Genomic DNA, 22,871 nt, shown 5'->3' on the forward strand with positions numbered 1-22,871 from the left:
CCCTTGGGGCCGACGTCGCGCCGCGATCAGGTAAATAGTCGGTTTGCCGTGATATCGCCAATGTCGGCCCGTGAGTCTGCATCGGGCAAGAATCGGCTAACCTCCCTTGGGCCGACGTCGCGCCGCGATCGGGTAGATAGTCGGTTTGCCGTGATATCGCCAATGTCGGCCCGTGAGTCGGCATCGGGCAAGAATCGGCTAACCTCCCTTGGGCCGACGTCGCGCCGCGATCGGGTAAATAGTCGGTTTGCCGTGATATCGCCAATGTCGGCCCGTGAGTCGGCATCGGGCAAGAATCGGCTAACCTCCCTTGGGCCGACGTCGCGCCGCGATCGGGTAAATAGTCGGTTTGCCGTAATATCGCCAATGTCGGCCCGTGAGTCGGCATCGGGCAAGAATCGGCTAACCTCCCTTGGGCCGACGTCGCGCCGCGATCGGGTAAATAGTCGGTTTGCCGTGATATCGCCAATGTCGGCCCGTGAGTCGGCATCGGGCAAGAATCGGCTAACCTCCCTTGGGCCGACGCCGCGCCGCGATCGAATAATGACAGTCGGTTTGCCGTGATATCGCCAATGTCGGCCCGACGTTTGACGTTGGGCGTAAGTCGGCAAATCTTACCTGGGTACTTAAGAGTTTCGATTCTTAGAAGCGACGATATGCTGTTTTCGCTTTCCGTCGAGGAAAACTCGCAGAACATCAGTATTACACACGCGCGAGAAGCCATATACCTGCTGTTAGTTGTAGTTTATTAAAGAAAAAGTACCCATGTGCGAATGTCGGACTTCTGCCAGAGTTGTCCGCATGGCCCAGAAGTGGCACAATATTGGCTGCCAAGACTTGATGGGTGGTGCTGCCCCAGTACGGATAAACCGCTAGATCAGTATTGTGCCAGTACCCCCATGCAACCATATTCTGTTCTGAGCCGAGTCTCGTCTCAGTACTGACCGTGTATAAGGCCAGAAATGATATTGATCTACGGCCGAGAGTCGGCTCAGTACTGGGCATGTATTGGGTCGACTTAGAAAATTTTCGCTCGGGTGGCGCCGGAGGTAACAACTGCGCGAAAGCAACACGCCGCGAGGAGAGTTTTCGCTAGAGCCCACGCCGGAGGTAACGACCGCGTTCATGCCGTCGTCGTCGCTCTCAGCGGTCAAGTCCCGATGGTCTCGATATTTCGCCTCCAGCGCCCGTAAGCGACCGTGCGTAAGACCGTGCGTCGCCGATCGCTCGGCCGGCCGGTTGGGTACTATAAAGGTACAATTTCATGGTGTCGCTTGTCGCTGCGATGAGCGGTCACGTGACCGACTCTTCCCCCATTTTATCCGCTTTCTTGTCGTCAGCGACAGCGTTGAAAAGTTGGATTGAACCCAACTTCTAGCAACGTCGCTCTCATCACGTAGCTCTCACACGAGTGAAGACGGATTCAAACATGGAAGTACAAGATGTAAGTACCATAAATAAATAAATGTAGATTTCTTATATTTATCAGATTAAAATACCGGAATTAAAAAATTGAAATTGAAATGAATGAATGTCCTAGTTTACACCGAACGTGTTTAGTTCGCATCAAATAGGTTTTTCCTATGAAATAAATTTAGTCATTGGTTAATTATCTAGAACTTACTACTTGATGCGTATTAAACTCATACGGTGTAAATTAGGCCAATGTATAGTTGTACAGTGTTATACTCAGAGGAATCTATTATTATAATTTTAAGGTTAATTGTGATCATATTTAAAACAGATTAAGATTGTTAAAATTTTAATAATATTATGAAATTTCAGCTAACTGTTGTACATACATGTGGAATATGTGAAATGATTATAGACGATGAAAAGAGCATTCCGACTCATGATTGTGTGAAAGCATACCCCCGATTGTTCATAGATAGGAATTATTACTTCTATCCAGTAACAGGTATGTAATATATATGTATGTATATATTTATATATATATATATATATATACACATAATTACTTGATTTTATGTTTCATAATAAGATAAAAATAATATTCTACTAAAATTTATTCTATTATTTGTAGATAATAATTGTATTATACGACGAAGCCTTGTTAACAATGAAGAAGTTGTCTTGCCAGTTCGTGAAAACATTCCAGGTAAATAGAAACTTTGATTGAAATCCTAAAAATAGCAGTAATAAGTCTGTATTTTCTAATACAATTGATTTTAGGAACTATTACAATGCTTCCAGCAATCAACAAAGAAGCACAGAGGGAAAATGAAAGTAGATCTGTAAATAACAGAAATAATCGGAAAACCACGAGGTTCGTGGTGAATTACGACGACGAGGAACTTTTAATTCTATCCGTCCAAGAAAGAAGACCTCTCTGGGATTATACTATTCCACTAGAGCAGCGATCCCAACGATTGATAAAAAAACTGTGGGATGAAGTATCCGAAACATTGGGAGGTAAAAAAACATTAAAAACTTTCGCAGCTTGAACACTTAAGCAGTGGCACACGATGCTTAATTTAACAGTAAAAAGAGCATCATGTTCCGCTAATTTAAAAAAAATTCTCTTACAGGTAAACTTAGCGGGGAAGAAGCAAAAAAGAAATTTAAAAATTTACATGATGCCTACCGACGCATAATTCAATCGGAAAATCATCCTAGTGGATCGGCTAAACCTCCCCCTGTAAAAAAATGGCATCATTACGACTCCATGGAGTTTTTGCGTGACATGTGCCTTGTCAAAAAGTAAAAATTAAATATTTTTATTATATATTTTTTTATATATTATATATATTTTCAAACTGTTTTGTTTCTATCTTGTAACTTTTATATTTCTAGGGGAAGAGCTTCTAATATTGACGTGGATGGTGACTCTTTAAGTATTGGCGAATCATTAAATAATGATGATGCAACTAGCAATGACAACGATCAATTAGAGTCAGAATCATCATTAGGTACTTAACTTTTACATTAATATATATCTTGAATGGTTTATGCCAAAGTGGTCGACATAAAAGTAGAAGTGTAAGAGTAATATGACCTTTAAGAAAAAATAAAAGCTTTTGACCATTAATTTAATAATTAAAATGTTAATAATAATAATAAACAATAATAATAATAAACAATTAATAAATTGCAGGTACGCCAATTAAAAGAAAGAGAAGTTCGGAACAGCAGTCCAGTGCATTAGAGAGAATTGCCGATTCAATCTGCCGACCATCAACTCCATTTATAATACCACCAGCACCTAAACCTGATGAAATTGATTCGGCTTTAGCAGTTGTTGGATGCAGGTTGAAACAGATGAATCGGAAAAATCAGTTAGATGCCATTCAGCAAATATTGAATCTAACTTATAATATACTTAAAGAAGAAGCTGTATTGATTTGATATTTTATTTTATTTTATTCTATTATTTTTTCCACTCATATTTTTTCTACTACTGGATGTATGAGATGTAAACATACATGTCAAAACATTTTATTTGATTGTTTTTTTATTTAATTTTTTGAGTTATATAAAGTTTAAAATTTTTTCTATTTAGTTAATTTTATTATTCTTTTGTTGTAAATATAGATATATATAATAAAATATATAGTATTTATAAGTATATAATGTTTATAATAAATTTTAAAACAATTCCACTGATATTTCATAATTTTTATTACATTACTTTCCAAATCAAATTACATGTATAAAATTGATAAATGAGCGATTATCCATATTGAGGTTTGTTTCTTATTTATTTATTATTTAAAACTAACAATGATGGAATTGCCACGGTATGGCACCTTCACTATTAAAATATTTACAAAATTCTTCTCGAATCTGCATTGCTTGACGAGAACTATTATTAGAACCGCATTGAGTTATGTTTACAAGTGCACTATTATCTATGCAACCTCTCCAAGAGCCTGGAACAAAGCCGTCATTATCTTCCTGATCAATTAGCATTGGAGTAACATATTGATTTTCTCCAATATCCCTCCGACGAATCCAATTATGGAGACATACAATGGCTTTAACAATTGAAATTGTTTTTTCTATACTACAATTGATTGGTCGCTTCAAAATTCTCCATTGACTGACTAGAATACCAAACGTATTCTCAATTGTTCTTCTGGCACGACTTAATCGATAGTTATAAACATTTCGCTCGTCATTTAAGCCGCCTTTTCCTGGATAAGGACGAAGCAAATAATCTGTCAACTGAAAGGCTTCGTCGCCCACCAGAACATATGGTAAAGGGAGTTCACCTGGGCTGAGAGGTTCTGATGCAGGTACATTCATTTCCTTTGAATGGAATTTTAAACCCATCTTTGAATCTTTGAAAATACCACCGTCACTGCGGCGACCATAGGCTCCTATATCGACGAACGTGAACATATATTGTGCGTCACAGATTCCGAGGAGCACAATACTATGATTATTCTTATAATTATAATACGATGATCCTGCGTTAGATGGACACTAGAAAAAAATAATCATTTAAGAACCCAGATAGCCAAATGAGAGCAACGTGTTGTCATTTTGCTGTCACTTATTCCGCATTCAATTTCACCAAACTAAAGCCAAGGTGTTTCCACAAACTGACTGTTGTTCTGACATCATGTAAAGTCTTAATTAGAATTCAACAAACTGATGGCAAGTTGTCGTCATGCATGCGCTACGTTCAACGAACGGTGTTTGATATCATAATGATGGCAAGTCGTTGTCATGCATGACATCTGCACGTGAGATTATATTGACGGCAACTTGACTACTTCGCAATTAGCATTTTGTCGTCATCCATATGTCATCTGCGACAACATATAGTTACAACATATTGACAGCAGGACGACGGCATGCATGATTAATCATGAATGCTACAAATATGCTGACATAATATGAAGTACGCATGCTGTATAACTTGATTTTTAATACATTCTCAGCTAACACAAGACCGAAAAGTTGACCCAATAATAATAGTCAATTTTTAAATGGTTAACGTCTCACTTTTTTCACAACTTAGTGATGATTTACGTCTATAAGTTGACTATATATATTATTGGGTTAACTTTTTAGTCTTGTGTTAGCTGCGAATGTTTCAAAAATCATTTTATACAGCATTGTAGAGAAGTTATCACAAAAAATTATACGTACTTTTTCGTAAGGGTGGGTTCCGATTTTAGGTGGAAGTACTGAAAATGTCGATCACACACTTAAACAAATTCAATATTAAATTACTATTTATTTCGTAATATTATATAATAAACTTTTTATATATAATTAACATTATATATAAACTTTCAAGAAAAAGAATTAGATTTTTATAATCATTAAATGTCATTCATAACACTGGTATCATCCGCTTGTTCATCGTCTTCGTTTTCTTGTAGTACCTCCTCGCGTTCGCGTCGATCGCCGTTTAAATTGACGTCGGCTGTTTGGCGATTTCGAGCACGTATACCAGGATTCCGAACATTTGCCCCTCGAACGACGTTCCGAGTACGTTGCTTTCCAAAGCGTACGCCTTCAGAAACTTCTTTAAAAAAATCATCACGGTTAGGAGGCGGTTGAAAACTCACAGCAATGGCATCTGAAATAAAAAACAAACACGCTTAAATGTACAATTTCTCACGTAGAGAAAGCTTTAAATATATCAAATTTATAACGATTTTTAAAATGTCTATGCTATTCGGAAATTGACAATATTTGATTTATGGCAATTTTTATTAATCCTTTACGCGGCAAGCTTAAATTAGCTATGAGTGCCAATTTTGGGAAGAAAAAAATGTCACCAATGGAGTCAGAAATTTGTATTCCCGGGTTTTCAAGATTACTGAATCCGAATTTGAAGTCGAAATTACAAAATACAAAATGGCAAATCCATTATGGCCGATTAAATTTCGAAAACAAAGAAATATTTAATTAATTTTTCTTTTAATAGTATATTATACACGTGTACAAGTTTTTTCAGAGCTAAAATTTATTTTTCGTAATTCAGTCTGTCATATTGGATCTGCCATTTTTAATTTTGCAATGTCGACTTCAAATTTATATTCATCGACCTCAAAACCCCAAGGTATCATTGGTAGTAAAAAATGTACCCTAAACCTATTTTTTTACACTACCTGCAATATATGGCGGGCTTGCCGTATAAAGAGAATTAATCTGTTGTCTTTAAATATTTTATATAAACATTAGGGGGGGTAATCTCTATACTAATTTTTTTTACACTATAACACATGCGTATATTTTAAAAAATGGTCAGGACCTATTTCGAATACATTCACAGATAAGAATTTTGCATTATTATTGGATATTCGACAGGCTGCAGATTTTAAGTAAGCTATAATGTTGTATAAACAAACAATTAATAATAAAATTCGTCTCACCGAATTCATTAACTCACCGTAAATGGCTTTGATAATTTTCGTATCGAACAATGGGCGGTTTCCACGCTCTCCCCAGACCGAGTAGTGGCGAATCGTGACGTCTGATATTGACTCCTTCAAACAGAAGACGACGGCCTCGTGGACACTTCTTCCCCCAAGAAATACAAAATAATCGACCTGTAATCGACATTAATTGAATACATTATGTTATTGCATTTTTTATATTATTTTATATTGGCTTAATTCTAGCAGACAAGAATGGATTAAAATTAATAGGCCTTTTAAATCAATGTCAATGTATTTAAATTCACTTATATTATTTCTAAACCTAGAGTGAAATTAATTGATATTTTACTGAATGCAAAACTGAATTCTATTCTATTAATGTTTATGCATATTAAGTCTCCGTGTAAAAAATGCTAATACCGATAAAAAATGCTGTAAATGTAATTTTTTTAAACGTTAAGGCTTCTGAGTATTCGCCGCGGACATATTTAAAATGTGACGTGATAAGCGAGAAACGCTAGACTTGTCAAAGTTCGTTACGTGCCATTTGTAAATAAAGAGAATTTGGATAAAACAAAATAAATAATGAGATCGCTTTAACGCACTTGTAAAAATAGACTTTAACTATCCTTTCCCCCTCTGACAGTCAATAAGTAGTCGTAAAAGGCACGTGAAATGAAGCCTATATAGGCGATCTCATTATTTTTTGTTTTATCCAAATTCTCTTTATTTACAAATGTTACGCAAAAAACTTCGACGTGTCTATCGTGTCATTTCTCGCTTATAACGTCACGTTTTCAATATGTCCGCGGCGAATATTCAGGAGCCTTAAAGAACTATGTATACATTCGTATATTGAATTTATACTTCAATTGGTTAAAATGATAATATAAATTTCTAAAGATGAGTCTCAACAAATACCGTTTCGTCACGACGTTTACCTGCGCCTTAGACTATTCGGGTATCTAACTTACTTGAAATTTCATGGAATTTTCATACATCATAAAAAAATAAAAATAATCACATATACCTTGCAGTAAGGGGATACTAGGGACACAATTTTTCCACGTGCATTTTTCCTATTGCTATATCTTTTTGATATTTTAATGAAAAATGAAAAGTGCTTAGAATACATATATTAATAATGGCTTATAACAATATCTGACGCACAAAATTCCAACTGTTGTATTAAAAACTGTTCAAAGAAATTCTTTCGATGGACGTCAATACTTATACAGGCTCGAATTTTTTCACGGATAAGCGCTAGGGTAGAGCGAAAAACACGAAAATTCTGCAATCGATATGAAGTAATATCTTCTGTCCACGCAAAAAGAATGAAATTTAACATTGTATTTAATCGGGAAAAACACCTTTTTTCATTAAATCACAGAGTAAAATACACCTTGTTATGTCAAACATACATTTCTTTTTTGGTTGAGTTATTATAAATTTTTTTAATCTATCATTTTTCAACATTTTTCAAAGAACATCAAACTGTCTTAAAAAATCCCGTTTTTTTTTATATAGCATAGGTACGTTTCGAGGAAATTTAATTTCCCCGGTTCTTTGTATTTCGAATGAGCACCGATTGAATCTAAAGAGTTAATTTGGCAATTTATTCATCGTACTTAGAACAAGGAAATTTTTGTACCAGTGTCATTTTTTTATTTTTTGTCGCCAAATTGACTTTTTGGGCTTAAACGATGCTCAAATTTCATAAATACAAAATTTTATAATTTTGATGTGAGTTATAAGAAATTTCGTACCAATGATTTCAAAAATAATATAAATATCTAATATATATGATATACTTTTTAAAATTTAAAGTTAAATTTAAAACAATTCACTCACTTTTTTATTCATTTGAACTGAAACACGATATTTCCTATTCGTGATTTTGCATTCGTATAAAACCGCGAATTTAGCAACATAAAATAAACCCAGCAAACACCAAGTTACATGTAACGTACCTGTTGTAATTTCCCACTCAATAATATAATTGTAATATAACACACGTGTTATATTACAATTATATTGTTGAGTGGAAAATTACAACTAACAGGTACATTACATGTAACTTGGTGTTTACTGGGAATCCATTTTCGTTTCCTATGCACTTTTCATTTCTTATGTATCCGTAATACTCACAGCAGCTTCGTACTCTTCGTCATTAACATTTTCGAACGCTACCACCTCTTCCACAGACGACAGAGGAAACGACGTAGGTTTTGTAGGCATTACGTTTATCCGCTTCCGTAACAACTTATCCAATTTCCTGTTGATAACTCTGAAAATGAAAATATTTGAAAATGAAATATTGTGCTTTATACGATCTCGTGTGATCAGTTTTGTGACCAGTTAATTACTGACAGGGACTATCTTACTTTGTCCAAACTTTTATACGGAAAAGTATTACATATTCCTGTAGCTTACCTCGAGAGTTTTCCAAAACACTATAATTAAATAATTTTTCCTTAAGTACTTTTCGAGTTATGAGGCTTGAACGTTACAGTTACACATTTTGTAGAACCGATTACTCGAATTCTAGTGCACGGTGGGAGTAAATATTTAGCAAAATTCCATTTTGAAATATATCTAATCCACTGGTAATAATCGCTTTTTATTTCAACTTGGACAAAGTAAGATAGTCCCTTAGAGTTCTTTTGGAGAAAAAGTTTTTGCACTTATCGCACTTCTACGCGTACATACATGTTCCATATTCACGAATATATCACGTATAACGTAAAAATGCAGTGAGGAGAGTTGATCCGCTCAAAAGAAAGAATTTTGTAAGAAAGACATTTACTTACTGCAAATCATCTTTGGTTGGTATCTTTTCGGATATCTCCAGTAAAGTTCTAAAAATACCAAATTATGAAGTTACTATATACTCACAGAAAATGAAAAGTACTTAATTTTTAGAAACATGACATCACTGCGGAATCCGACAGTTTGGAAAATTAAACTTTTACTGATGTTATATTAAGGGGGGATCCTGGTGTAGAGGGTCAAAAAAATAGAATTTTTTTTTTTTTTAAAATCAATAGTACACTATTCGTGGAATGTATTCCTAAAGTTACAGTAAGAAATTCGAAATTTTAAAGGCCTTACAGCCATTTCTTGCGCGCAGGTATACGAGCGCGCGACATGAGCGCGCGAGCCGCGATCGGCGCGACGGCTATTATGACCTTTCTCGTGCGCTATCTACTATCAGCTAAGATGCGCTGTTGTTTTGGAACGTTTGTTTTGGAGCATTTATTTTGGAACGTCAGTTCTGCTCTGAATTTCCTGAACGTATCTAACGGCAAAACGATGCCCTCTCGGAAAAGAAGTAGAGCCGATAATGCTCGTAGCGCGAGGCCTCGGAAGCGAAAGTTTAACGGCAACCAGTTTTCTGAACAAAGTGAAGCTGTAGGACAAAGTGCGACCGCGAGAAAATTAGCAACTGCTAGTAATGAAAATGTGACTTATACTCTTACTCTATTTTATAGACTTATTGAATTTGTTAGTGTTTTTGGCGCACTTTCAGAAATACTTATTTGTAAAGATTGCAAGCAAAAAGTGGAATTCCAAGAAAGTGGACATCGGGGCCTCGGATTTAAACTTGTTGTTTTGTGCCGCTGTAATCGTCGAGAAATTAATTCAGGGCCTTTCATAAGCAATGGTTATGAAATTAACCGACGAATAGTTCTCGTAATGCGGCTTTTAGGCGTCGGTAGAGATGGCATAAACTTATTTTGTGGCCTTATGGACATCGGGCAAGGCCTAAGTAAAAGTACGTACGACCTTATAGTGGGGCATATTCGTAATGCCGCGAAAGCAGTGTTCGATGTTTTGTGCCAAAAAGCCGTAAAAGAGGAAAAAGAAGAAAATGAAAAAAGAGGAAGACCATCTACAAATTTGAAAGTATCCGGCGATGGGTCATGGAAGAAACGCGGCTTCACTTCGTTATTTGGTGTGACAACTCTGATTGCTTATTATAGCGGAAAAGTAATAGATCTTGTCATAAAAAGTAGTTACTGTCAAGCGTGTACGGTTTGGCGCAAAAGAGAAGGTACTGAAGAGTATGCTAATTGGTACGAAAATCACCAAGAAGAGTGCGCATCAAATCATGATGGTTCTGCGGGCAAAATGGAAGTCGATGCCGTTAAAGAAATGTTTTCTACATCTGAAAATAAATATGGAGTGAAGTACGGAAACTATATCGGAGACGGTGACTCTAAGACGTTCAAAGCTATTTTAGATTTAAACCCGTACGGAGATGATTTTCCAGTATCAAAAAATGAATGCATTGGACACGTTGAGAAACGAATAGGCAGTCGGCTTCGAAACATCAAAAAAGAAAAAAAGCTTGGCGGAAAAGGGAAGTTGACTGACGTTCTTATAAAAAAGCTTACAAAATATTACGGATTAGCAATTAGAAGAAATATTGAATCCGTCGATGGAATGGAGAAAGCTATAATGGCCACATATTTGCACTTGTGTTCAACAAATGAAAATCCAAGGCACGAAAATTGTCCAGAAGGCGCAGACAGCTGGTGCAAGTATCGTGTCGCTCAAGCCTTAGGTACACATTTCAACCATCCGCCTCCGCTTCATCCAGATATTGCGAAGAATATACTGCCTATTTATGAAAACCTTTCTAAGAAAGATCTGTTAGAAAGGTGCTTAGGCGGGCACACGCAAAATGCCAATGAAAGTTTCAATTCCACCATTTGGCGGCTAGCTCCGAAACACCTGCACTCTGGCGTAAAAATTATTGAAATCGCCGCCTATATAACCGCAGGCATATTTAATGAAGGATATTTTGCTGTTCTCAAGATTATGGAAATCTTACAAATAAAGATCGGGCCTCAATGTAAATTATTCGCGGACAATTACAAGGTCGAGCGGACGAAGAGGCAAGAACGCCGCAGCTTCAGTAGCAGCAGAGAAGCTCGATTGGCTCGAAAACAACGACAAATCGAGCAAAACGAGCTCTTCGAGGAGGCAGAAGGTATATTATACGGACCTGGAATAGCAGATTAACGTCAGAGAGCGGTAAGTTTCTAAAAATATTTGTTTCTCTGTACCGAAAACTTTAAACGCGTTTTTCTCGAAACCACGTTTTTGAAATTGGTGGGCACGATAACTCAAAAACTATTTGACCAATCAAGTTGGCTCTTGTACGTACATATAGTTTATTACATTTACTAGGAGATGAACCTCTCAAATTAATAAAATAATTAATTTAAACAATTTTTATTGCATAAATAAAGTTCAAATTTTTGAGTAAAAATTGCATTTTTTTTAAGTGCCGCCATTTTGTCAATTTTCAACTTTTTTGCATTTTCTTAGATTCATCTCCAAACCATGTTTATAAACAATAAGAAATCTTTTTGTTTTTTTGTTTCAGACGAGTACAAAAGGAGCTAGAACGCCCACCGTTTTCCATGTTTTAAAATTGACGCTCGTACTTACGCTCTTATAAACCTAATTTATTATATTTTTTTTAACTAAAAAAAATTTTTTTATATACTTTAATTATGTAATAAAATAGCCCAAAAGTTGTCAAAGCGATTTATTAAATAGTTTCTTTTAAAAAAATTCCCGAAAATACCACCAGGATCCCCCCTTAAATAACTGTCATACAAAAAATTACTGATTTTCATTATTTTCTGTAAATTTCATTAATTTTCTTATATAATAAACGTTGCTTCTAAAATCTGAAAATCTGTAACATTTTAAATTCCACACAGTACCGAATGTCAAATTTGAAATCTGCAATATTCTAGCGATGATATCAAAGACATTTTGACAGCAGATCAACGCCTTATGTCCGATATTTTGCAATGTTCTGGTGACATTCTGATGTCATTCAGTGCTGTGCGGGTTATATATGACAGTAATCTGATATTACACAAAATGAAATGCAATTGCAATTATACAAAAGACGATTCGATTTACTTATTGTACTCTTCCCTTGTGACGAAGTTGTCGATCTTCTCTCGCAATGTCCTGAAACAATAATTTTGAATGATAAAGTTATTCTTAAGACATTAACAAGCATCTTTTCTAACACGTACTGCATTTCATCGTCTCGCGTGGTACGGCTAGGGTTACACCCGTATTGAGGAATGTCTCTCAGCATTGATTGACGAGTATTTTCAGGTCCTTCCCGCAAACCCGTATATAATTGGTCTCGAAAATCGACGATTGTCGCAGCGGAGCGAGACATTGTGGTGCACGGTGCCGATGGTGCTGCGTACTGACGTTGCTCAATAAGCTCATTTCCGCAAAGCATCGCGTTGTCGTAGCGTGGCCGTGTGAACTTTTCGAAAGGCTGATAACAGTTCGACTTGGAGACGTCAATGTTACAAGCGCTTCCGGATATGTACGGGTCTGCAGATCCTGTTGAGCGCGCCGATGGCACTAGCGGCAATAGCGGCGTGTACGTTTTTTCCGTGGCGTTTTCGGGTGTGACGGGGCCTGTAGTATCCGCTACGACTGGTTTCAATGGCGCTAATCCGAACACTTGACTAGCACTCAGGTGATTCAGAGTGGTATTTTCGGTACTTAGGTTTCTCCGTAAGTCATTGATATGTTCTTCAATGTCTTTCTCATTTTCCTTATTGTCAGTAGTAGTCTTCTTCCCAGTCTCCGGCTCAGATGATGTTGTAACGTATTTTTTTGGTTTTTTGATGATACGCGATGGATGACCTTCCCTGCAATTTGAATCACTACTATAATTAAATAGTTTTTGAAATATCTCACAGTTTCGAATCTTTTTGGCAGCAATATATATATGTATAAGTTTATAAGTAAATACGTCGTGTTTACCGGTTTGACTGTCTCGTACGCCTTTGGACAATGCCACTTTGTCGCTTAAACGATGAAACGATTCCAGCATTCATCCTGCGCAAGCATTATTTTTTAAATTAGTTGCAGTGTTATTGGTTATTAAAAATGTTTAATTATGATGGTATGCAGAGATTTTGTCATGCTGTATTACATAACATTTTTACATAACATTTTATACTATATAAATACACATATAACTGTACAAAATTGTGTTCTTATCAGATAACATGCAATATGGTATCTTTATTAACAACAATCTTTACTGAAAATAAGTAACAAATATATAAAAATTATTAACGACAGTTCTATGAAACTAACACCTCTCACAGAATATTTTGCACAAAAATATTAATCCCAACTTCATATCAACGTTTCTCTTTTTATTTAACTTAATATTGAACAGACCTACATATACAGCATTGAACATTTCTGAAACGTAACAGGAATGTTCAATGCCGTATGGGGAGTTGTACAACTATATTCAGTTCACAAGAAATAACACATGCACTACTGCAATAAAGAGTCTGACAGTACAGAATTACCGTTTCAGCTGTCCCGTTTGTATTAAAATTTTCTTGATACCATGTCGTTTCGACAGGGAGACCTTCCGGGATCCTGAACTCATTGTTCAGTTTGATTGCACCTTGATTATGACATGAGAATTTAAACACTAAAATATAAGTAAGAAGAAAAGATGATTCTCACGCATTTCCCACAGATTGAACTGTCCAGACAATAGGGATTAACGTAAACAAGAAATGAAAATAGCTGTGTATATAAACTGCTTGTAAAATGTTTAAGTGTCCGTTTCATTAAAATTTCTGCTCTTAGTATAACTCGATCGGGATCAACGATGAGGACGTGACAGATATCTGATTCCATGTGTAAGCGTGTATGTGCGCGCGCGCGCGCGCGCGTGTGTGTGTGTGTGTGTTTGTGTGTCACCTATAACAGGGATGAAACAACAAACTTGTCTGGAACGAACTCATCTCCTTCATCAACACTGACTTCTGAATCGTTGCTACTCTGGACTCTCCAGTACGGCATCAAATAACATTTTGCTTTAACTTCATTCAAAGCCGCTATCGCCAAATCCTCAGACAATGCGGAACACACGACAATTTCTAATGCAGATGATGGAACAGCAACATCATACAAGTCTTCAACGATTTGAAATTTATTCAATACCAAATAATAGATGTCATCAATTTTAATAATATTGCGTACAACGCATATTGAACGATTATTTAAAATGATGCATCTATCGCCTAAAGAATCTACGTGAATGAAGAATCTCTCAGTCTGTAGTTTCTTATACTGGACACAGCGTGAGGATAATTGTGTAGGTAATAAAGGGCCGTTACTGTGCCTTTGGAAAACTTTAATTGCATTGGTAACAGTTGGGGGTTTAAGTTCCTCCCTTTTCTCTCTTTCGGCTTGTCTGAGGGCAAACTGTTGCAAAGGACTACAGGGCTTCCTATAAAATTTTCTAAAGAACGTCATATTGTTTTCATAAGGAAATGCCGAAAAAGTGTCGAGTGGACCTAGACGTTCAGCATCTTGTGCTAAGTGCAGCAATGCATGCACATTGTACGATAGAAAAGTTAGCTTATAAAAGCGTGGACAGGTCTCGACAAACTTCTCTAATGCAAGCTTTGCAAAGTTTATCAAAGTTAGTGAGAGTGGAGAGGAACATAGTGCACGAATAGCCGCGTGAAAAAGCAAGAAGTGCTTGTAACCTTGCTCGTCCATAATACCTCGCAAAGCTACGGGTCCAGTATACAAAGTGAACTGACGACCTTCCGTTGCTTTATAATCTTTGTAATCGGACAATGGTCTCGGCTTTCTTGAAAATTCTCGCGGGCAATACTGCGCAATACATTCAAGTCTTTTTGAAATTTGGTCTTGGTTTCGACCGGACAATTTCATTTTTTTTCCATATTTGCCAGTGATCCAAGACATCAACAATTTTTTGGCGACACCAATGCAAATTAAATGCATAAACTCAACGGGTACCTGTGACACTAATCCAATGGGTAAACGAGATAGGGGACTCGGTCCCTTATGATGCTCATCATCGACAAGTCTTGCATATTCGTCGTCGGTCCGAATGCGATGTTTTATGCCAGTGAAGACCAATTGGCCATCGCAAGAGATACCAACTACTTTGCATTTCGAACACGGATGACTGGAAGTATAACCGAAATGATTTAACAGCCATGAGCGTGCAGGCGCGTCTGCAATAAAAGCCCTCAATGTAACAGGGATTTGTTTTTGAAGGAAAACGATACCACCTGTCTTAAGGGGGGATCCTGGTGTAGACCACTGAAAATAAAGGTATTTTCGGGAATTTTTTTAAAAGAAACTATTTAATAAATCGCTTTGACAACTTTTGGGCTATTTTATTACATAATTAAAGTATATAAAAAAATTTTTTTTAGTTAAAAAAAATATAATAAATTAGGTTTATAAGAGCGTAAGTACGAGCGTCAATTTTAAAACATGGAAAACGGTGGGCGTTCTAGCTCCTTTTGTACTCGTCTGAAACAAAAAAACAAAAAGATTTCTTATTGTTTATAAACATGGTTTGGAGATGAATCTAAGAAAATGCAAAAAAGTTGAAAATTGACAAAATGGCGGCACTTAAAAAAAAATGCAATTTTTACTCAAAAATTTGAACTTTATTTATGCAATAAAAATTGTTTAAATTAATTATTTTATTAATTTGAGAGGTTCATCTCCTAGTAAATGTAATAAACTATATGTACGTACAAGAGCCAACTTGATTGGTCAAATAGTTTTTGAGTTATCGTGCCCACCAATTTCAAAAACGTGGTTTCGAGAAAAACGCGTTTAAAGTTTTCGGTACAGAGAAACAAATATTTTTAGAAACTTACCGCTCTCTGACGTTAATCTGCTATTCCAGGTCCGTATAATATACCTTCTGCCTCCTCGAAGAGCTCGTTTTGCTCGATTTGTCGTTGTTTTCGAGCCAATCGAGCTTCTCTGCTGCTACTGAAGCTGCGGCGTTCTTGCCTCTTCGTCCGCTCGACCTTGTAATTGTCCGCGAATAATTTACATTGAGGCCCGATCTTTATTTGTAAGATTTCCATAATCTTGAGAACAGCAAAATATCCTTCATTAAATATGCCTGCGGTTATATAGGCGGCGATTTCAATAATTTTTACGCCAGAGTGCAGGTGTTTCGGAGCTAGCCGCCAAATGGTGGAATTGAAACTTTCATTGGCATTTTGCGTGTGCCCGCCTAAGCACCTTTCTAACAGATCTTTCTTAGAAAGGTTTTCATAAATAGGCAGTATATTCTTCGCAATATCTGGATGAAGCGGAGGCGGATGGTTGAAATGTGTACCTAAGGCTTGAGCGACACGATACTTGCACCAGCTGTCTGCGCCTTCTGGACAATTTTCGTGCCTTGGATTTTCATTTGTTGAACACAAGTGCAAATATGTGGCCATTATAGCTTTCTCCATTCCATCGACGGATTCAATATTTCTTCTAATTGCTAATCCGTAATATTTGTAAGCTTTTTTATAAGAACGTCAGTCAACTTCCCTTTTCCGCCAAGCTTTTTTTCTTTTTTGATGTTTCGAAGCCGACTGCCTATTCGTTTCTCAACGTGTCCAATGCATTCATTTTTTGATACTGGAAAATCATCTCCGTACGGGTTTAAATCTAAAATAGCTTTGAACGTCTTAGAGTCACCGTCTCCGATATAGTTTCCGTACTTCACTCCATATTTATTTTCAGATGTAGAAAACATTTCTTTAACGGCATCGACTTCCATTTTGCCCGCAGAACCATCATGATTTGATGCGCACTCTTCTTGGTGATTTTCGTACCAATTAGCATACTCTTCAGTACCTTCTCTTTTGCGCCAAACCGTACACGCTTGACAGTAACTACTTTTTATGACAAGATCTATTACTTTTCCGCTATAATAAGCAATCAGAGTTGTCACACCAAATAACGAAGTGAAGCCGCGTTTCTTCCATGACCCATCGCCGGATACTTTCAAATTTGTAGATGGTCTTCCTCTTTTTTCATTTTCTTCTTTTTCCTCTTTTACGGCTTTTTGGCACAAAACATCGAACACTGCTTTCGCGGCATTACGAATATGCCCCACTATAAGGTCGTACGTACTTTTACTTAGGCCTTGCCCGATGTCCATAAGGCCACAAAATAAGTTTATGCCATCTCTACCGACGCCTAAAAGCCGCATTACGAGAACTATTCGTCGGTTAATTTCATAACCATTGCTTATGAAAGGCCCTGAATTAATTTCTCGACGATTACAGCGGCACAAAACAACAAGTTTAAATCCGAGGCCCCGATGTCCACTTTCTTGGAATTCCACTTTTTGCTTGCAATCTTTACAAATAAGTATTTCTGAAAGTGCGCCAAAAACACTAACAAATTCAATAAGTCTATAAAATAGAGTAAGAGTATAAGTCACATTTTCATTACTAGCAGTTGCTAATTTTCTCGCGGTCGCACTTTGTCCTACAGCTTCACTTTGTTCAGAAAACTGGTTGCCGTTAAACTTTCGCTTCCGAGGCCTCGCGCTACGAGCATTATCGGCTCTACTTCTTTTCCGAGAGGGCATCGTTTTGCCGTTAGATACGTTCAGGAAATTCAGAGCAGAACTGACGTTCCAAAATAAATGCTCCAAAACAAACGTTCCAAAACAACAGCGCATCTTAGCTGATAGTAGATAGCGCACGAGAAAGGTCATAATAGCCGTCGCGCCGATCGCGGCTCGCGCGCTCATGTCGCGCGCTCGTATACCTGCGCGCAAGAAATGGCTGTAAGGCCTTTAAAATTTCGAATTTCTTACTGTAACTTTAGGAATACATTCCACGAATAGTGTACTATTGATTTAAAAAAAAAAAAAAAATTCGATTTTTTTGACCCTCTACACCAGGATCCCCCCTTAATGACTTGAAGAACGTCTTCAATAAAGTCATTAAGGAAATCGTCGATATTTGCAGGTTTTTTTGATCCTTTGTAGATCCCTACAACTTCAGGTTTGCTGCGTGGAATGTTTGCGACCGAACATTGAATAGGCCAAATTTGCATACTGCCAGATTTATTTAATCTGGCACCATCAGTACTGCAATCGATGTGGAGTATATCTGGAAATAAATGCGATGGAGTTTTCAATAAAATGCGAGTAAGAGCTTTTTCAAACCCAATATGAAGATATTCCCCGGGATAAATATTGCGCACTTGAGGACTAACTCGAGGAGTATTCAAAAGCGTTCGCGTATCTCGCGGAAGGTAAGCGAGTTGCGGAAGGGTATGCAGTGATTTTAAAATGATGTTCCCTTGCGTATGCGTGAGATTTCCCTTTACAAAAGCCGATGCTAGAGATTGTCGAAACGCTTGAGCAGGTTCCATCACCTCCTCGTTATTGCAATGATTTACAAGAGCGGAATTGGTATTGTCAGGATGGATTGAACCAACACTATCGACATCAACTGATGCGGAAACCAAAGTAGACGGTCCAGAGCAAGGTTCACTAATAACAGACATTGCCGAATTATGGCAACTTTCAGAGTCAGGAAACAACGCTCTGTCGTTGATGCAAGGATCGCACGCAACCTGCGCTGCTTGACTTTTCGGGCGCATATCAGTACTCGTTTCATTGCTTTGCCGCAATTGTCGCAGTAAATTGGTGCGTTGGCGTGATGTTACCTTGTACATCGGTTTCCGACCTCTAAACTTTGGCCGCAACTTTGGCCTCCTTTTGTAGGGATTCATGTCACCGTTAATGCGTCTAGTATAATAAAAAGAATATTTAAGTGATAAATTAAAACTCGCAATAAAATAAATTTAAAAAGCGCACAAATTCATCAACAATATTTTCACAGTAGAAAAAAAGAAAAAGAATCAATGTTTGCAGACAGCAAAATCTTAATATACAAAGACTTGAATTTGAGCTTGATTTTTCAACTTTTAAATGAAGAATAGAAGGAAAAGATTGTAATAATTTTAAAAAAGTACGCAATATTCCTAACTGTGGAAAAGATTTACATCCACATAAAATAGTACTAAACCTAACTAAACCGAACTAAAAATTAACAAGAAGAATAGAAATAACCAAAAAAAACCAGCTTGACCGAAATCGAACCTAAGGAACCGAACCGAGTAGCCAAATACAATTTGAAATTAAAAAAGTATATATAAATGTATTGCGTGATCGTGGACGTAACCCGAGTTTCAGATTTTTGGGCAAATAAAACAACATTGTATTTAAAACAATTATGTAAAATAAAAAGAAATAAATGAATAAATGTTTTATAATTACATCAATTGTGTTTAATATATTTATAATCGCATTACTAATATTGTATATTTCAATACCACGCAAGCACCAAGTGTACGAACATATTAGACACAAATCGATCGATGCTCGCAGTTTGTCTTAAAAACGTGACGTTCGTCGAAGCGGTGGTGTACTGATTTCTTAAAAGAACATTTAGGACATATTTACTTATAATTTAGCATGTAAAATGTTTCAATGGTGTTGATAGAAAATTAGTAACAGATTTTCAACTTTGTATTGACATGCTATGAAATATTACATGCTATATTATATATGTCGTAAATGTTCGTTTAAGAAATCAGTACACCTACATATCTCACAAGTAGATTTTTAAATAAGGTGCACTAAGCATCGCTTTGAATCAAATATGTATGTACGTAAACTCTGAGTGACTTCTTAATACTAATCTATCATATCTAATAAAGTAAAATATCATTGGATCAAATGTACATATCTTATATGATGGCAATCGATGAATAATGTTTAGAAACTGTCGATAGGAAATCTCCACTTCTGAGGTATGTCGGTGTACTGATTTGTTAAACGAACATTTACGACATATATAATATAGCATGTTGTAATAAATAATAAATAATAAAATGTAATATTTCATGCAGCTATCAACACAAAATGAATAACTTGTTAATTATTTTTCTAATAGCATTGAAACATTACATGCTAAATTATATATGTTCGAAGTAATGTTTCTTTAAGAAATCCGTACACTACCGCTTTGACAAACCTCATGTTTATAAAGACAAAGGAGATTTGCAGCAGGGTATGTATTAATTATAATAATAACAATAATTAATATTCTTTTAAGATAATACTTCTCCAAAGCCTGCACACGTGCCACGGCCCTTATGGAAAAATACACTCAACGTCTTAAAATTGGGTGTGATTTCGGACCGCCAATGAAAGTTAACCATCATTTCAACATCTTTGATTGGTTAATCTTCAATTGGCGGTCCGAAATCACACCCAACTTTAAGACGTTGAGTGTATTTTTCCATAAGGGGGGTCAAGTAGTTAATTATCGGGCCATTGTTATTACATTTAATAAAAGACAAACGCTCACCTCGTGTATCCGTTCGGCGCACACACATTGAAGTTCTTATATACTTCGTATCAATTCCTCGTCTCATCAGGACACAAACTCGTCTCTTATTTTACTGTCTTCTTTGCCAAAGAGTCTTATCGTTCTTCTCTTATTCTCCCGCGGGCGCTTCATCCAAGATAGAAGGATTAAGGTGCAGTTACATGCGAGCGTCAAGCTGCGCAGAAGATTGTTGCGCAGCTGACGCTGGAGCCACAGGCGCCTTTACATGGGTGCGTCAAGCGTCGGGAAATTAGGCTGAGTTCTCACTATACGCGTCGTGCGTCGCGTCACGACGCGTATAGTGGGAACGCAGCATAAAGCTAATGCTAATGTAAGACTCCATAGACGCGGCAACGACGTGCGGCAGAGTGCGTTGACCAATCAACAAATTTTAATTTTGCCGCAGATTAACGCAGGCGACTTGCGGCAGTCTTCTGATTGGTTAACGCACTCTGCCGCACGGCGTTGCCGCGTCTATGGAGTCTTTTAGGGCGGCTTCACACCTTAGCAGAAAAGCAGAAAGCAGAAAAGCAGAATCCAATCAGAACTCTCACTCATAGTAAGCAGTATGTAGTAGTATATACCAATACATATTGCCTACTATGGGGTGAGAGTTCTGATTAGGTTCTGCTTTTCTGCTTTCTGCTTTTCTGCTAAGGTGTGAAGCCCTTAGCTTCATCCATGCTTGCCGACAAATTGTCGCCCATGAAGAATAATCTTATGATATTGACAAATTGTCGACATCAAGATGTAGTTTAGAAACTTCATCAATATTCAATAGATACTCTACTTCTTGTGTACAACGTTTGATATCATAAGTGTCGTCATTTTACCGTCACGTTGCCGTCATGATGCTATGTATGAAATGCAAGCTCATGGCGTGCCGTCAATTTGCTGTCAAGGTGACGAGTTTATTATTCCTCATGCATGCTCTTACAATTTCATAAATTCATGAAGTCTATTTGCTCTCCTGATGCTAACTCAATTCCACGTTAGATTCCGATGACAGCAAATTGTCGGCAAGTTTACAATAATACGTGCAGTACATCAGTTTACTCGATATGCTAAATCTCGCTTGGCTATCTGGGAATCAAACTTGTAATTTCCAATATATGTATAGTAAATATAGCATTAATCAGTAATATTACCTCAATAATAACATGTTTACCGTCAATTGCTCCTATACAATGATTAAAGTTCCATCTCTCTTCAAATTCATTAGCAATATGTAACCACTCCTCTGTAGTTTTTAATGGTGAGAGTACTTCCTGACGGATAGAGTTCCATATAGCATCACACGTTTCTCCTATAATGTGGCTTATTGTCGATACTCCAGCGAGATAATGATACGACATTGAATGCATTGAATCACCAGTTGATAAATATCTAAATATAATTAGATCAGATATAATTATTTTTGTAATTCATGGTGTAATGTAATTATAAATAAAAACAAACAAACCTCAATGTTATGGATAATCGTTCTGCAGGAGGTAATGGTTCTCTAATTACGGTTTGTTTTGTAATTGCAGGTGCCACAAAGTGCAACAATTCCTCAAATTGCGTTGTTGTCATGCGATAATAATTTCGGAAATTTTCTGGTGTTAATCTCGGCACCGATGCATAATAAAATCCATGTTGACGTCGTTTTTCGAATAATGGATCAATCCAAAATCTCTTTTTTTTGTACTTTTTTTTAAGGTTATGCTTTCACTAATGTATACAGCTGCAAGTAATTTATTTCGACGTCGTTCCTCCTCAGTTTTATGATATATCATCGCAGCAACTTGACAAGTCCACTCGTGATATCTTTCTTGATACATTTTAATATTTTATACAAGAATTAATATAAGCGTCAAAAATTTATCGCTAGCTAGCTCATTTACACGAGCGACAGTCAAGATCAGCGACATATGATATCACGTGACTTGTTTGTCGCTGAATATGAGCGACGAGCAACACCATGAACACGTACCTTAAGAGGTGCGGTGCGCTCGGCGAGCCGAGCGACACGAGCGATACGTACGGACGTGCAAACGCGTTTCGCTTGGTCCGTACAAATGTGTAAAACGTTTGTGCACAACGCATTCCATGGAATACGTACACGAAAGGGGCACATACGACGAAGTCGATGCGGGGAGCATCGTTTCCCGTTCGCTCGCGCTCGTAGTCGATCGCCACCGTCGTGTAACTTATACGAACACAGCATTGCCACGAGTATCGAAAG

The 22,871-nt window shown here is 37.0% G+C and overlaps 5 protein-coding genes and 1 pseudogene across 7 annotated transcripts; 2 read left to right on the top strand and 4 right to left on the bottom strand.

Moving 5' to 3' along the window:
• Window positions 1–1,255: 1,255 nt before the first annotated feature.
• LOC139783864 (uncharacterized) lies at window positions 1,256–3,624 on the top strand. 3 transcript variants are annotated; one of them, XM_071723019.1, is made up of 7 exons: window positions 1,256–1,444; window positions 1,786–1,918; window positions 2,045–2,119; window positions 2,194–2,433; window positions 2,550–2,721; window positions 2,815–2,930; window positions 3,116–3,624. In XM_071723019.1, the coding sequence occupies exons 1-7, from the start codon at window positions 1,430–1,432 to the stop codon at window positions 3,364–3,366; spliced, it is 1,002 nt and encodes a 333-aa protein (XP_071579120.1). In that variant the 5' UTR covers window positions 1,256–1,429; the 3' UTR covers window positions 3,367–3,624. The 3 variants fall into 3 exon arrangements, with proteins under 3 accessions (XP_071579120.1, XP_071579123.1, XP_071579124.1); XM_071723022.1 differs by having other exon boundaries at window positions 2,215–2,433; XM_071723023.1 differs by lacking the exon at window positions 1,256–1,444 and adding an exon at window positions 1,641–1,718.
• LOC139783863 (uncharacterized) lies at window positions 3,622–22,590 on the bottom strand. Its single transcript, XM_071723018.1, has 3 exons — window positions 22,107–22,590; window positions 21,793–22,030; window positions 3,622–4,446 (listed from the first exon to the last, which is right to left on the bottom strand). Exons 1-3 carry the CDS (start codon window positions 22,217–22,219, stop codon window positions 3,736–3,738), a joined length of 1,062 nt encoding a protein of 353 aa, XP_071579119.1. The 5' UTR covers window positions 22,220–22,590; the 3' UTR covers window positions 3,622–3,735.
• Window positions 5,540–13,751, bottom strand: LOC139783874 (uncharacterized). Its single transcript, XM_071723029.1, has 7 exons — window positions 13,742–13,751; window positions 13,179–13,253; window positions 12,425–13,063; window positions 12,306–12,356; window positions 9,170–9,217; window positions 8,508–8,646; window positions 5,540–5,554 (listed from the first exon to the last, which is right to left on the bottom strand). The coding sequence occupies exons 2-7, from the start codon at window positions 13,250–13,252 to the stop codon at window positions 5,540–5,542; spliced, it is 966 nt and encodes a 321-aa protein (XP_071579130.1). The 5' UTR covers window position 13,253; window positions 13,742–13,751.
• Window positions 10,041–11,387, top strand: LOC139783873 (uncharacterized). Its single transcript, XM_071723028.1, has one exon. It carries the CDS (start codon window positions 10,056–10,058, stop codon window positions 11,385–11,387), a length of 1,332 nt encoding a protein of 443 aa, XP_071579129.1. The 5' UTR covers window positions 10,041–10,055.
• LOC139783867 (uncharacterized) lies at window positions 12,302–18,980 on the bottom strand. Its single transcript, XM_071723024.1, has 4 exons — window positions 18,137–18,980; window positions 14,170–15,493; window positions 12,425–13,063; window positions 12,302–12,356 (listed from the first exon to the last, which is right to left on the bottom strand). Exons 1-4 carry the CDS (start codon window positions 18,978–18,980, stop codon window positions 12,302–12,304), a joined length of 2,862 nt encoding a protein of 953 aa, XP_071579125.1.
• On the bottom strand, window positions 16,109–17,454 carry LOC139783872 (uncharacterized; annotated as a pseudogene).
• Window positions 22,591–22,871: the final 281 nt, after the last annotated feature.

Source organism: Temnothorax nylanderi, unplaced genomic scaffold (assembly GCF_030848795.1).
Source record: "Temnothorax nylanderi isolate EJ_2023f unplaced genomic scaffold, tnyl_v1.0 TNYL_tig0552_pilon, whole genome shotgun sequence".
NCBI classification, from domain to species: Eukaryota; Metazoa; Arthropoda; class Insecta; order Hymenoptera; family Formicidae; genus Temnothorax; species Temnothorax nylanderi.